We start from the raw sequence: 14,247 nt of genomic DNA on the forward strand, positions 1-14,247 counted from the left end.
TGTGTGTGGTGTGTACGGCGTATACAGTGTGTGTGTGTGATGCGTACGGCGTATACAGTGTGTGTGTGTGTGGTGCGACGGTGTCCCGCTGGTGATACCGCACAAGAGGCTGGTACCACCAGCGGTTTCCATATTGAGACACCCATCACTTGGGTGTCCCAATATGGCGGTCGGTGAACTTCCGACCCTTGGAATTCTGGGATCTGGATGGAACAGGATGTGAAGACATTACAAGGTAAGTATATATTAGATATGGGCTTAAAGTTCAGACTCTCAGATTTAAATTGAGAATATTCACATCCTAATTAGAATAAGAGTTTAGGAATTACCGCTCTTTAACATGTAGTTACCTCTTTATTAACGGACCAAAAGTAATTAGACAATTATCTCAAAAGCTCTTTAATAGGCTGCATGAGCTATTCCCTCGTTAATCCATTATCATTGAAGCAGGTAAAAGGTCTGGAACAGATTTCAGGTGTGGCATTTGCATTTGAGAGCTATTTCTGTGAACCTACAACATTTGGCCAAAGGAGCTCTCAACGGAAGAGAAACAGAACATCATTAGGGTGAAAAAAAGAAGAAATCTATCAAAGAGATAGCAGAAATGTTAGGAGACGCCAATACAACAGTTGCTACATTCTGCAACAACAAAAAAGAGCATACTGATGAGTTTGGGAACTATAAAAGGTCTGTATATCCACGGAAGACAACAATGGTGGATGATCGCAGAATCCTCTCCATGGTGAAGAAAAATCCTTTCACAACATTCAACCAAGTGAAAAAAAGCACTCTCTATTAAGTAGGTGTTTAGTATCTAAGTCTACCATAAAGAGAAGCCTTCATGAGAGCAAATACAGAGAGTTCATCGCAAGGCGCAAACCATTAATCAGCCTTAAAAATAGTAAGGCGATATTAGATTTTCAAGGTTGTTGACAAAGAAGCCAACCCAGTTCTGGAAAAGCATTCTTCAGACTGATGAAACTAAGATCAACCTGTACCAGAATGATAAAGAAATGTGGTCTTCCAGCGGATCTTCGATAAAATTAAGCTTTTATTAGGAACATATAAAAGCAGCCATGTCACAAGGACAATACACGGGATACAAGGACACAAGACATGATAGTCCCAACGCGTTTCAGCTAAGTATTAGCCTTAATCATGGGATAAAGTCACTGTGGGACATAATGGTATATATAGCTATGTATACAAACATGGCTCCACCTAGACACAGATGGTAAATAATTAATTAATTACTAGGTAGGAGTTAAATTAAAAGTGACAGACCAGTAGAACAAGATACAAAATAAAACCACTATATTTCACTGACACTATGGAAGAAAAACAGTTGTACAGAGTATATATATATATGAATCATGGAACAGTACAATCTGAAAAAAATACGAGAGTTACCTTAGATGAATAGAATTATTTAAGAAATCTGGTATTGATTTTCTACTACAATATTATCGATTCTGATTGAGAATTAGTATGGATAACCTCTCTTTGAAAATAAATATTTCTTAAATTAAGCTATGGGTATATACATTTCTTTGTTATAATAGTGTCTCATCATCATATTAAATTCTCCCCCAGAGATATTTATAATATATATTTGGAATTGCAGGAGAAAACCCGCAAAAAAAAAAAAAAATCTTTCCCTTTCTTTTTTTTTTCTTTTTCTTTTTTTCTTTCTTTCCTTTCCCCTTCAATCGTTTATTTATGTATATTGTAATATTAAGTCTTGTCTGATGTTCAGACCTTGCGGTATTCTAGTAGCTAATCTCAAGATCCAAAAGGATTCTCTATTGAGAATTTTTCTCTTATATTCTCCTCCTCTTAAAGGTTTATAAACTTTTTCTATGGCTCAAAATTTAAAACCAGACACATCTCCACCATGTGTGTGCTGAAAATGTCTTGATAAAGACGAGCAATTGAAGATTTTTGGGTTGCTAGCATCAGATAGATGCCTCCTAATGCGTTTTTTCAATGGCCCAGTAGTGCAACCAACATACTGTCATTTGCAAAGAAAACATTCTGCAAGGTAGATAATGTAAAGGTAAATCCAAGGAAACCTCTCTACAAACAACGATACAGGACGGGACATTAAATTGTGAAATCTGGAACTTGTCCAGTTATATTTTGACTCAGAACCAAATGTCCATTTTATCTAAAGGTTTGAGCTTCTCACCTTCCCCGAAATTTGATTTTTTTAAAACAATATTGGATGTCAATAAGTTTGCTCGTAACCTTACTGTTAAAAGTCATTTTTTCTCCATATCTAATAAAGTTGAACATGAACCTGACACTCCCCCCTGCTTGGAGGATTGTCAGGACTCATCTTCATCTTTATTTAACAATACAGGTACTAACAATGAATGTGATTTATCTACTGAGTGTTATAATGTCTTACCTCTCAAACAATTGCAACATTCTATCATTCTCAAGGATCTGGAGAGTGAATCTGTTTTTCCTGATATTTCTCTGAACTCTACTTTTCATCTAAAAAATCCTTTCTTCTATCCTATACAATCTAGACCACAGGTATTAGATTTATTCCAAGATCTAATTGAAAAAGACCTGGCTAAACTAGATCGAGCACCTAATATACGAACCTCTAATATAACTTTTGAGGAACGAGAGGCTCTTCAGGAATTAGATAGAAATAAAGATCTTTCAGTACGCCAAGCCGATAAAGGCGGCAATATAGTTATTATGAATGCTGGTCTTTATAAAAAACTAAATATTGAGATGTTAAACGATCAGGATATATACAGAAAAGTAGCATATAATCCCACATCTCAGGTACAAAAAGATTTGTTGTCCCTTTTGAATGAAGGTTTACATACGGGTGCTATTACTAAAAAAATATTTGAACATTTATATACAGAGCACCCAGTAGTACCTATTTTCCACTCATTACCGAAAGTGCATAAAAATGTTTTTCCACCTCCTCTTCGACCGATCATTACCTTCAGCCACTCATCCCTAATATCCCAGGTTATATAAGGGATACTAGCACTGTGGTCAATACCTTTGATACTTGGCTTCCCTCATATAACTGGCTATCATGTGATGTTGTCGGTCTGTATCCTGCCATACCTCATGAAATAGCGCTGAACTGTCTCAAATATTTTTTGCATAAATATAGTGGATATACTACTTGTATTCAAGACTTTATACTACTCTCTACAGAATTCTTATTAAAAAACAATTTTTTTTCTTTTGATAGGGACTTTTATTTTCAGAAACAGGGAGTTAGTATGGGGGGAAAATTCTCCCCTTCTCTGGCAAATATTGTCATGTCGGTATGGGAAGAAAGTTATATTTTCTCAAAGTATAATCCCTTTATAAACGATATAGAATGGTACGCTAGGTACATAGATGATTTACTACTTATCTGGAAGGGGCCCATTTCCAAAGTTCCATCATTTGTGGATTATCTTAATGGGAATGACTACAATTTGAAATGTACTTTTTGCCTTCAAAAACATACTATTAATTACTTAGACATTGTTTTATCTGGTGATGATAATACCAAAAAATCACAATACTTCCTTTTAGAAAAGCAACAGCTGGAAATACTATTTTGCAAGCTTCATCTTGTCACCCTAAACATATAATAAATTCTCCCACTGGGATATTTTTTATCAGGATGAAGAGACATTCCTCAAATCAAGAGATTTATACAACTGCAGTTCAATCTACCAAAAAACGACTTTTAAGGAGAGGTTACCCCAATAAATTCTTATCCAGAGCGGACAATATTGTAGCAGATATTAATAGATTAGTTCTTTTAAAAAATCCCACTAGAAAAACTAGGGCAAAAAATCAGACTTCAGATAATAAAATCGTTTTCTGCACCCAATTTAATCCGCAATATCAGGATATTATTAATATTGTGAAAAAATATCTACCAGTCTTAAATCAAGATCAGACACTGTAAAATCTTGGAGACTTCAAATATTCAATTTGTATCTCGAAAAGCAGCCACTTTAGGTACTATTTTGTCTCCCAGTCTTTTTTTGTCAGAAAAAAATCCTCTCTCCGACACTTGGCTAACACTAAAAGGTTTTTATGGCTGTGGTCACACACGTTGCATTTCTTGTGGCTATGCCCAGAAAAGCACATCTTTTCAATCTTACATTACTAATCAGACCTATAATATTAATTCTTTTATGAATTGTAATACTGATAATGTTATCTACCTTGCAGAATGTTTTCTTTGCAAATTACAGTATGTTGGTTGCACTACTGGGCCATTGAAAAAACGCATTAGGAGGCATCTATCTGATGCTAGCAACCCAAAAATCTTCAATTGCTCGTCTTTATCAAGACATGTTCAGCACACACATGGTGGAGATGTGTCTGGTTTTAAATTTTGAGCCATAGAAAAAGTTTATAAACCTTTTAGAGGAGGAAAATATAAGAGAAAAATTCTCAATAGAGAATCCTTTTGGATCTTGAGATTAGCTACTAGAATACCGCAAGGTCTGAACATCAGACAAGACTTAATATTACAATATACATAAATAAACGATTGAAGGGGAAAGGAAAGAAAGAAAAAAATAAAGGGAAAGATTTTTTTATTTTTTTTTTTGCGGGTTTTCTCCTGCAATTCCAAATATATATTATAAATATCTCTGGGGGAGAATTTAATATGATGATGAGACACTATTATAACAAAGAAATGTATATACCCATAGCTTAATTTAAGAAATATTTATTTTCAAAGAGAGGTTATCCATACTAATTCTCAATCAGAATCGATAATGTTGTAGTAGAAAATCAATACCAGATTTCTTAAATAATTCTATTCATCTAAGGTAACTCTCGTATTTTTTTCAGATTGTACTGTTCCATGATTCATATATATATATACTCTGTACAACTGTTTTTCTTCCGTAGTGTCAGTGAAATATAGTGGTTTTATTTTGTATCTTGTTCTACTGGTCTGTCACTTTTAATTTAATTCCTACCTAGTAATTAATTAATTATTTACCATCTGTGTCTAGGTGGAGCCATGTTTGTATGCATAGCTATATATACCATTATGTCCCACAGTGACTTTATCCCATGATTAAGGCTAATACTTAGCTGAAACGCATTGGGACTATCATGTCTTGTGTCCTTGTGACATGGCTGCTTTTATATGTTCCTAATAAAAGCTTAATTTTATAGAAGATCCGCTGGAAGACCACATTTCTTTTTCCTGTTCTAAAAGAGTGCCTGGAACCAGGGCTATTCCGCTGTCGGATCAACTCACACAGAGCCTCCAGCTGCTAATGATCGGGTGAGCTGATTTTTTCCTCCCTTTCCTTGTTTGTCAGTACCAGAATGATGGAAAGAAGAAAGTATGGAGAAGGCTTGGAATGGCTAATGATCCAAAGCACACCACATCCTCTATAAAACATGGTGGAGGCAGTTTTGAAAGATATTATAAGTAGCTTTGCTATGTCACTTCCTTTACAAGAGCTATTTATACATGTCTGCGGTGCAGATTTTGTGCATCCTGCTGGCATTATACAAGATTGAATCCAGCTCACCAATTTCTAATCCTACTATTTATTGTCTTTGTTGGTCGTGTTTTCCGTGCTTGCCTATGTATATATACAAGAAACATTTATAACTTTAATCTGGATTCTGGTACTCCCATTGAAAATGATTTTTTTAATATGGACAATCCAGCAAAGCTACGTAAGGCTATGTGCTCATGATGCAGATTTGAAGTATTTCCTGAGCATTTCTGCATCTCCTTGGCAGAAAAAAAGCATGCTTATTTTACATGCTTTTTTTCAGGGGTTTTTTCAGCGTTTTTACATGCGTTTATGCATGTGTTTTTTTCAAGCGTTTTTCCAAGCGATTTTGAGCATCACTTGGAAAAGGGCTTGACAAGTTGGTCACACAATATAAATCCATGCAACTGGCATGGATTTATATTGTGTGACCAACTTGGAGGAAATTTCTACTTCAAATACTGCATCTAAAGTAAAAAAAAAAAGAATTAAAAAGTAATAAAAACCCTTATATTCACCTCTCCGACGGCCCCCGGTCTCCTCCCGGCAGCGTCCTCTCTTCTCGGCGTCCCGCGGTGTACTGGAAGGACCCGCAGTGACGTCTTTTAGTCAGCTGATGGTCACGCGACCATCACCTGACACGTCAGCGGTCGCATGACCATCAGGTGACTAAATGACGTCACCGCAGGTCCTGCAAGTACACCGCGGGACGCCGAGGAGAGAGGTCGCGGCCGGGGGGAGACCGGGGGCCGCCGGAGAGGTGACTATGAATATTTTTTTTATTTATTATTTTTTACTTTATAATTCTTTTTTAACTTTCTGGTACCATGGTACCCGGGTTGGAGGAGAGTCTCCTCTTCTCCAGACCCGGGTACCATCCACGCATTGTGTTTTAGTGTTTTAAACATTTTTTCTCCACGCAAGTGGTGCTGGATCCCTCCCTTTTCCTTATTTAAAATTTCTACTTGGTGCCAACACAAGAATATGGTCCGTGCATCCTGCTGGAATTATACAAGATTGGAGAGCTAGATTCAATCTCTAATCCTAATATTTTCTTTTCAGACTGCACAGGTTGTGGATCCTCGGGCAGGACAGATACTGACAGTCACAGAGAGGGCTGGATTTGGATACTGGAATAGGCTCTGAGAGTACAAAATGGTTTCAGGCTTAAGGACCACCAGTGCGGTTTTGGTTTCAGGTACCGACGGAGCGACTTCAGGGTTCAGTTACCGCCGAAGCAGTATCAGGGTTCAGGTACAGCCGCTGCCGCTTCAGTGTTCAGGTACCGCTGGTGTGGCTTCAGGGTTAAAGTACCGCCCGTGCAATTTCTCGTTCAGGCTCTGGCCACACAAGGACTAGGGGATCATATTCAGGTACTCACTATAGGGCATACTAGGATGGGGGACCTGACAACATATAGTTGCACACACTACATGATGGGAACTACAGGGGTTGCTCAGGCACCTCTCTACTTCACAGTGCGTGCGCTGCCCCATTGAGAATAAGAGAGCGCGCGCACTAGGCGCGCCGCCAGGAAATCTTTGCTGCATGCACAGGAACAAAGCAGGAGACTAGGGGCTCTTCACGCGGCCGGGGCGGTGAATTTCTCGGCGTCCTTGCATTAAGAAGGCAGGGGAACCATGCAGTGGCGCCAGCAATAGTGTTACACTGCGAAGGCAACCCAGGAGTTTTTTATGGAAAAAACGTGGAATATTCTGCAGTGGCTAGATCTCAACCTCATTGAGCATGTATTTCACATGTCTAAGAAAGACAAAACTTAAGACAAACAAGCAACAACTGAAGTCAGCTACAGTAAAGGCACGGCAAAGCATCACAAAGGAGGAAACCCAGTGTTTAGCGATGTCGATGGCTTCCAGACTTAAGACAGTCATTGCCTGAAAATCATTTTCTACAAAATATTAAAAATGAAGATTTTATGTATGGTAAAGTTAATTTGTCCAATTACTTTTGGGCCTCTTAATTGAGGCTTTGTAAAATATTGGTTGCAATACGTAAACCACACTTGTCAAACTCTGGCCCGTGGCCCACAGGGTGATTACATTTGGCCCACGACACCAGAACCACTACCCCTATGTGGGGCCATTATACTGTTTGGAGGACTAGGTGAGGCCCATTATTTTGTATGGAGGACTATGTTTGCCCCATTATCCTGTATACTGGTTGGCACTCGGCTTTGTCCAAGTTTTTCAAAATGGACCTCTGTATGTTTTGAGTTTGACATGCTTGACCTAAACGCGTCACAGGATATTTTTGTGCAACTCATTTAATTAAACCTGAAAGCCTACACTTTAATTGCATATCAGTTGCTTCATTTTAAATCAAAAATAGTGGCATGTAGAGCCCAAATCACGAAGATTCGGTCACTGTCCAAATATTTCTGGACCTAACTGTAACATGCAGTATTTTTGCTTATTAAAATATACAATTTCATAATTATGATATATGATAATTTACCATGGAATATTTAAAACTAATAAAAATATGGTTATAAAAAAACATTGTCTAACGACATTCTAACTTTAGTCATTGTTTTGCAGATCTGTTAAACTAAAGTCATCTTCTGGTCTAAAAAAGAAATACCCCATTCTAAAGCCAAATTATGAAGCAAAGCATAGCCAGGGTCTATTTGTGGTGGGAACAGCCAGCCATGGTATTGACTTTCGCAAATCTGCTGGTGGATTCATTCATGGATTCCGATATACAGGTGAGCAATCTTGCAGTCTCTTTCTTAAAGGAGTTTCCCATGAATGTAATAAAATGGCCCTCGTCTTATATAATTCTAGCGGCAGCTCATCCTAGTCATGTATCAGGATGGGCTGTAGTCTGAGGAAACAGTTCCCTACACCAGTGTCTCGAGTGACTGGTGAGCTATATCATAAACACATATCCTGTAATCCCTAGTATATTTCTCTTTAATCTACATGTAGCAACACAATATCTGTATCTAAGGTGCATTGCTTTATATCTAATAACATTAATATTCATCTGCAATTTTTTGCACATGGTTAAATTGTTACATAGAACGATTGAAAAAAGATACATCACCATTAAGTTCAATCAAGGAATGTGTAAGAATAAAGGGAATGGGGTATAAGTACAACGATAGTGGAATCATGCAGTCTGCCCTAAAAGAGCAAAATCTTTCTCTCCTGATCCCGAGTGTCGATTGACTGGATCAAAATTCCAAAAATGGATTTTACACATTTACATAAGTATTTATATGATTTTTTGATTCTGAAAAAGCATCTAAGTCTTTTTTTAAACAATCAACGGTTTCCGCTGTGACCAGCTTTTGAGGTACGCTATTCCTCAGTTAGTTCTCATCGTAAAGAAAGCATGTCTCCTCTGGAAATTGAGGATTTTTTTTCTTTAGTCAAAAGGAATGCCTTCTTCTCTTTTGAGGAAGTTTTATGTTAAACATCTTTTGACAATACATTTGATCAGAAAACAGAATGCTGTACCAAGCATATTAATGGGAAGTTGATTGGAAGGAAAAAGTGTGGTAGAAAAAGGTGCACAACCAACCGGGATAACCGCAGCCTTGAAAGGATTGTTAAGAAAAGGCCATTCAAAAATTTGAGGGAGATTCACAAGGAGTGGACTACTGTTGGAGTCATTGCTTCAAGAGCCACCACACACAGACCTATCCAGGACATGGGCTACAAGTGTCGCATTCCTTGTGTCAAGCCACTCATGACCAATAGACAAAGCCAGAAGCGTCTTACCTGGGACAAGGCATGCACTCGGAATGTGATGTCACGGGCGGCGCCTCCTTATGACGCCGTGGATGAGCAGGATGCAATCATGTGCCCAATAAGTAACATCTGTGATCATGCAGCACATAATCCATTTAGGGTATACAGTATATAGATTGCACTTTCCCCTTTTATATCATCACTCCCTGAGGAAGTGAATGTGTGAAATGCGCATTGGAGTGTGGGTGATTTGTGCGCAAGGTTCCCCTCAGCATGAATTTAGGTATGGTATATACCAAATAGATATAGAGCCTTATGAACTGTTTATCATCATTGCACTATGTCACCTTATGATTGATTTCCTATGTGCACTGCACTTTAGATATGGATACATGTCTATATGTCACAATGTGCTCCTTTTCATTGGGATTATGTATGGGAAAAGGCTTCTTTAGAATGGGCAATTCTTATTACATCATGTCATTTTAGATTTTGTTGTCCAATTGCATGGTTTGCCATGCACTGTATAGTAAGAACGTGCTTATTTATAGTGTGGGTACTTTATAAATTTGGTTATCTTCATGCATTAGTTACTATTACACTATATCACTTTAGGTCAGGATTTTACATGTGCACTGCACTTTATATATACATATACTTACCTATGACGGCGTGCCCCTTTCATGGTAAATTTGGACGCGTGCTGAACTCTTGAATTGACCAAGCCTAATATACTTCTTGGATCTGTTTGTCCACTTGCATTGTTCTTCACATATTTACTTGTGGCTACATTCCTTTTTCATTTGTCATGCTGCGTACACCATGTTGCTTATTATTTTATTTGTCTTGTCTTTGTATATTTTTTATTTTTGGTGTCTTGATTAAATAATAAAATATAATCTTTCTCATTAATGATGTGACTATACTTCTTTGAGCAGTCTCTAGGTTTTACAAGAAGAAATAGACCTGGACTGTTGCTCAGTGGTCCTAGGTGTTGTTTTCAGATGAAAGTAAATTTTGCATTTAGAGCAGTTCATGCTTCCCTCTGCCGACAAGCTTTTTGGAGATGGAAATTTCCTTCTCCAGCAGGACTTGGCACCTGTCCACACTGCCAAAAGTACCAATACCTGGTTTATATACAACAGTATCACTGTGCTTGATTGGACAGCAAACTCGCCTCAACCTTAACCCCATAGAGAATCTATGGGGTATTGTCAAGAGGAGGATGAGAGACACCAGACCCAACAATGCAGACGAGCTGAAGGCTGCTATCAAAGCAACCTGGGCTTCCATAACACCTCAGCAGTGCCACAGGCTGATGGCCTCCATGCCACACCACATTGATGCAGTAATTGATGCCGAAGGAGCCCGACCAAGTATTGAGTGCATTTACTGAACATACATTTCAGTAGGCCAACATTTCAGATTTTGAAAACATTTTTCAAGCTGTTATAAAGTATTCTAATTTACTGAGATAATGACTTTTGTGTTTTCATGGGCTGTAAGCCATAATCATCAACATTAAAGGGAATCTGTCACCACTTTCGAGTTATCAGACCTCTACTATGGCCATACATTTCCTTTAGTGCATACAGTGTTAAAATGCATAATAATGCTAGCATATTTCATAAGGCAGCTCATTACATGATTCATTTTATATTAAACATATTATAAACATTTCAACAATAATTAATAATATTTAATCACCTGTGATTCATTTATGTAATAAATAGTTCACCCACCAGTCCATTTGAAATCTGTGATACCGCACTGTTCTCGGCGTTCCTCCCATCTCACTGCGCATGTCAGTAACCAAAAGATTCTTGGAAATATCTCCAAAGCCTATTGCGCGGCCATGTTGGAGACGGTTTCTCCTTAACTGCAGACATGTTCTCATTGCGCATGTGCGCGGCCATATTGGAGACTATTTCTCCTAAACTACAGACATTTTACCACTGTGTGTGCATGCAGGAGAAAACCCCCCTGGACCGCTGGAAGAAGCAGTTCAAAGCGAAAGTGTTTCAGGTGTGGTGGACTTCTGGACATTTACATTTATAAGATAATGACATTCTAACAGCTTTATCTATGCGGTTTGATGCAAATATATTTATATGTAATTAAACAAGGCTTGCGTTTTCTTAGATGCTGTATTTACAGCTACTGAAGCTCCTAGGGACATTATATGAAAGGTATACTTTACCACTTTGTTAGATTTTTTTAATTGCACTGCCACTTGACCGGCCATTTATGATCTGAAGGGTTATTCTTTGGTTGACAAGGACATCATATACACTGTGTTCCAAATTATTATGCAAAAAGTGTTTAGGAGTGATAAGGTAAGAATTTTTTTGTTTGTCAGTTAAACTCATTGATGGTGATGTGTGTCAGGGCTCTTTATATCACTGTAAGCAATTGCAGACACCTGTGCTAGATAGTTTGGCAGGTGTGTCCAATGAAAGGCAAGACTACTTAAGAAGGCTGTCCCACATTATTAAGCAGGCTACATTTTCTGGCAAAATGGGAAAGAAAAAGGATGTGTCGGCTGCTGAGATGCAACAAATTGTGGAGTGTTTAGGTCAAGGCATGACTACAATCAACATTGCCAAGACACTTCATCCTGATCATCGCACAATCAAGAAGTATGTAGCTGATTCACAGTACACACTTGTGCGTGCTGATAAGGGAAAATTGAGGACTCTTTCCTACAGGCAATTACGTCAGGTTAATAGAGCCGCGGCAAAAAAGCCTTGTCATAGCAGCAGACAAGTTTTTGAAGCTGCTGGTGCCTCCAACGTCCCCCGAATAACAAGATGCAGGGTCCTTCAGAGGTTTGCAGCTGTGCGCAAGCCATCCTGTCGACCTCCTCTATCCACTGCACACAAGCAGAAAGGCTCCAGTGGGCCAAACAATACATGAAGACTGACTTCAAAACTGTTTTGTTCACCGATGAGTGCCGTGCAACGCTCGATGGTCCAGATGGATGGAGTGGAGGATGGCTGGTTGATGGACAACCCATGTAAACACGGCTACGGCGCCAACAAGGAGGAGGTGGAGTAATGTTTTGGGCTGGAATTATGGGGAGAGAGATTGTCGGACCCTTTAGGATCCCTGAAGGGGTAAAGATGAACTCCATAATGTATGTTGAGTTTCTCAAACAGCACTTCCTGCCATGGTTCAAGAAGAAGAACCGTGCATTCCGCAGCAAGATCATTTTCATGCATGATAGTGCACCGTCTCATGCTGCACATAACACATCTGCATCTCTGGCTGCTATGGGCATAAAAGGGGACAAACTTATGGTGTGGCACCCATGCTCCCCTGACCTCAACCCCATTGAGAACCTCTGGAGCATCATCAAAAGGAGTGTCTATGATGGCGGGAGGCAGTTCACATCTAAGCAACAGCTCTGGGAGGGTATTCTGTCCTCATGCAAAACAATTGAAGCAGAAACCATCCAAAATCTGACAAATTCAATGGACGAGAGAGTTCAGAAGCTCCTTTCGAACAAGGGTTCCTATGTGCAAATGTAACATCACCTAGAATAAAGTTTTGAGTTGAAAACTGTTTGATTTCAGTTTGTAATAACCTGCTAATGCTTATAATTTCAAAAATGACCATTTTTTTGTTCTTTATTAAAATGAAAAGGTTGAAAACTCTGCTGTGCATAATAATTTGGAACATGCATTTTGAGTGCAGTTTGAGTGTTTTATTTTTTAAAATATACTGTTATCATAGGCAGTTTGTACAAAAACCTTTCAATTGTACTCTAATAGTCATTTGACTGGAAAATTACAATGACTGCAATTCATATAGGTAATTTGAGAAAATCTGAGAAAATATTATTTGCATAATAATTTGGAACACAGTGTATGTTTCTTCTTGGACTTTGTTAGGTGAGTTTTTTCTGGTCATATTGTTGAGAATATTGTTAATACCCCCAGCCCACTAGTATCTATATTGTATATATTTATATATGTTCATTACATATAACCTGATCACCTATTGAAGATGCCTGGTCAGTTAGAGTAGTGGTAGGGCTACATAGGGGCAGTCGTCAAAGAGCGGTGGCGCCATATACTGTAGTTTCAAATTAGGGGGCCAACCTCTGCTGTCAGGAAGGGAATTGTGAAGGGAAAAACTAGTCCCTGCCTCCCCTCGTTTCTGCTCTTTTTTTAAAATCACTGTTTTTCTTTACAAATGTGTGTGCATTTTTAGAAAAAAACTGACCAGCACCTCCTTACTAGTGGGAATAGGTGCCAGCTAAGAAAACAGTTATAAAAAATATATAGCTGCAGTCTAGGTTGCTAGTAAGGTAAATTTAGACAAGTGGAACTGCATTACTGCCATGAAAAATATATCAGTACTACATAATGTACATATAGAATTTTTTGAAAAATGGAGCAGCAAAAAAATTTGCTCTAGGATAATTTACAGTAAAAGAAAGGTACTTGGCACATAAATTGGCCAGTGTATATGAGCCCAACAGCTGACGTCAAAGCGTACCTTTATTGTTGGGTTCCTGTCCTGAAAAAAGACACCTCTTTTGGACTAAAAAGCCTACAATTTATGGGGCAAGAAGGAACCAGCAAATTAAAACCACCTGCGACTGATGGGAATAGGAGTGCACATGTCACAGGAGTTTGCTACAAATAGAAAAAAACTGACCAGCACCTCCTAACTAGTGTGAATAGGTGCCAGCTAAGAAAACAGTTTTAAAAAATATATAGCTGCACTCTAGGTTGTAAGAATGGTAAATTCAGACAATGTGCATTTGTGTCTTTATGTATTGGGTTTTTAAACTAATTAAACATAGAATTTAAGGTTTTTTTGTTGTTATGGTTTACATGTCTAAGATCCCCATAGGTTGATCGCTTTGGTTGTTGATTGAGGGGGCTATGTGGGGGCTCATTTTATATGTAGGGGCTATTTGATGGCTCATATTATATGTAGGGGGCTATGTGGGGACTCATAGTGTAAGTAGGGGGCTATCTGAGGGCTCATATTGTATGTAGGGACTA

The 14,247-nt window shown here is 38.4% G+C and overlaps 1 protein-coding gene across 2 annotated transcripts in view; it reads left to right on the forward strand.

Moving 5' to 3' along the window:
* Positions 1-14,247, forward strand: part of FOXRED2 (FAD dependent oxidoreductase domain containing 2) — a 262,874-nt gene that overhangs the window by 144,922 nt on the left and 103,705 nt on the right. For both annotated transcript variants that reach the window (XM_073644100.1, XM_073644101.1), the window contains exon 5: positions 8,072-8,238. In XM_073644100.1, the coding sequence (XP_073500201.1) occupies positions 8,072-8,238 (167 nt within the window). The remainder of the gene's footprint in view (positions 1-8,071; positions 8,239-14,247) is intronic.

Source organism: Phyllobates terribilis, unplaced genomic scaffold, assembly GCF_046119375.1.
Source record: "Phyllobates terribilis strain yellow unplaced genomic scaffold, ASM4611937v1 Scaffold_8__6_contigs__length_399053987, whole genome shotgun sequence".
In the NCBI taxonomy this organism is placed as follows: Eukaryota; Metazoa; Chordata; class Amphibia; order Anura; family Dendrobatidae; genus Phyllobates; species Phyllobates terribilis.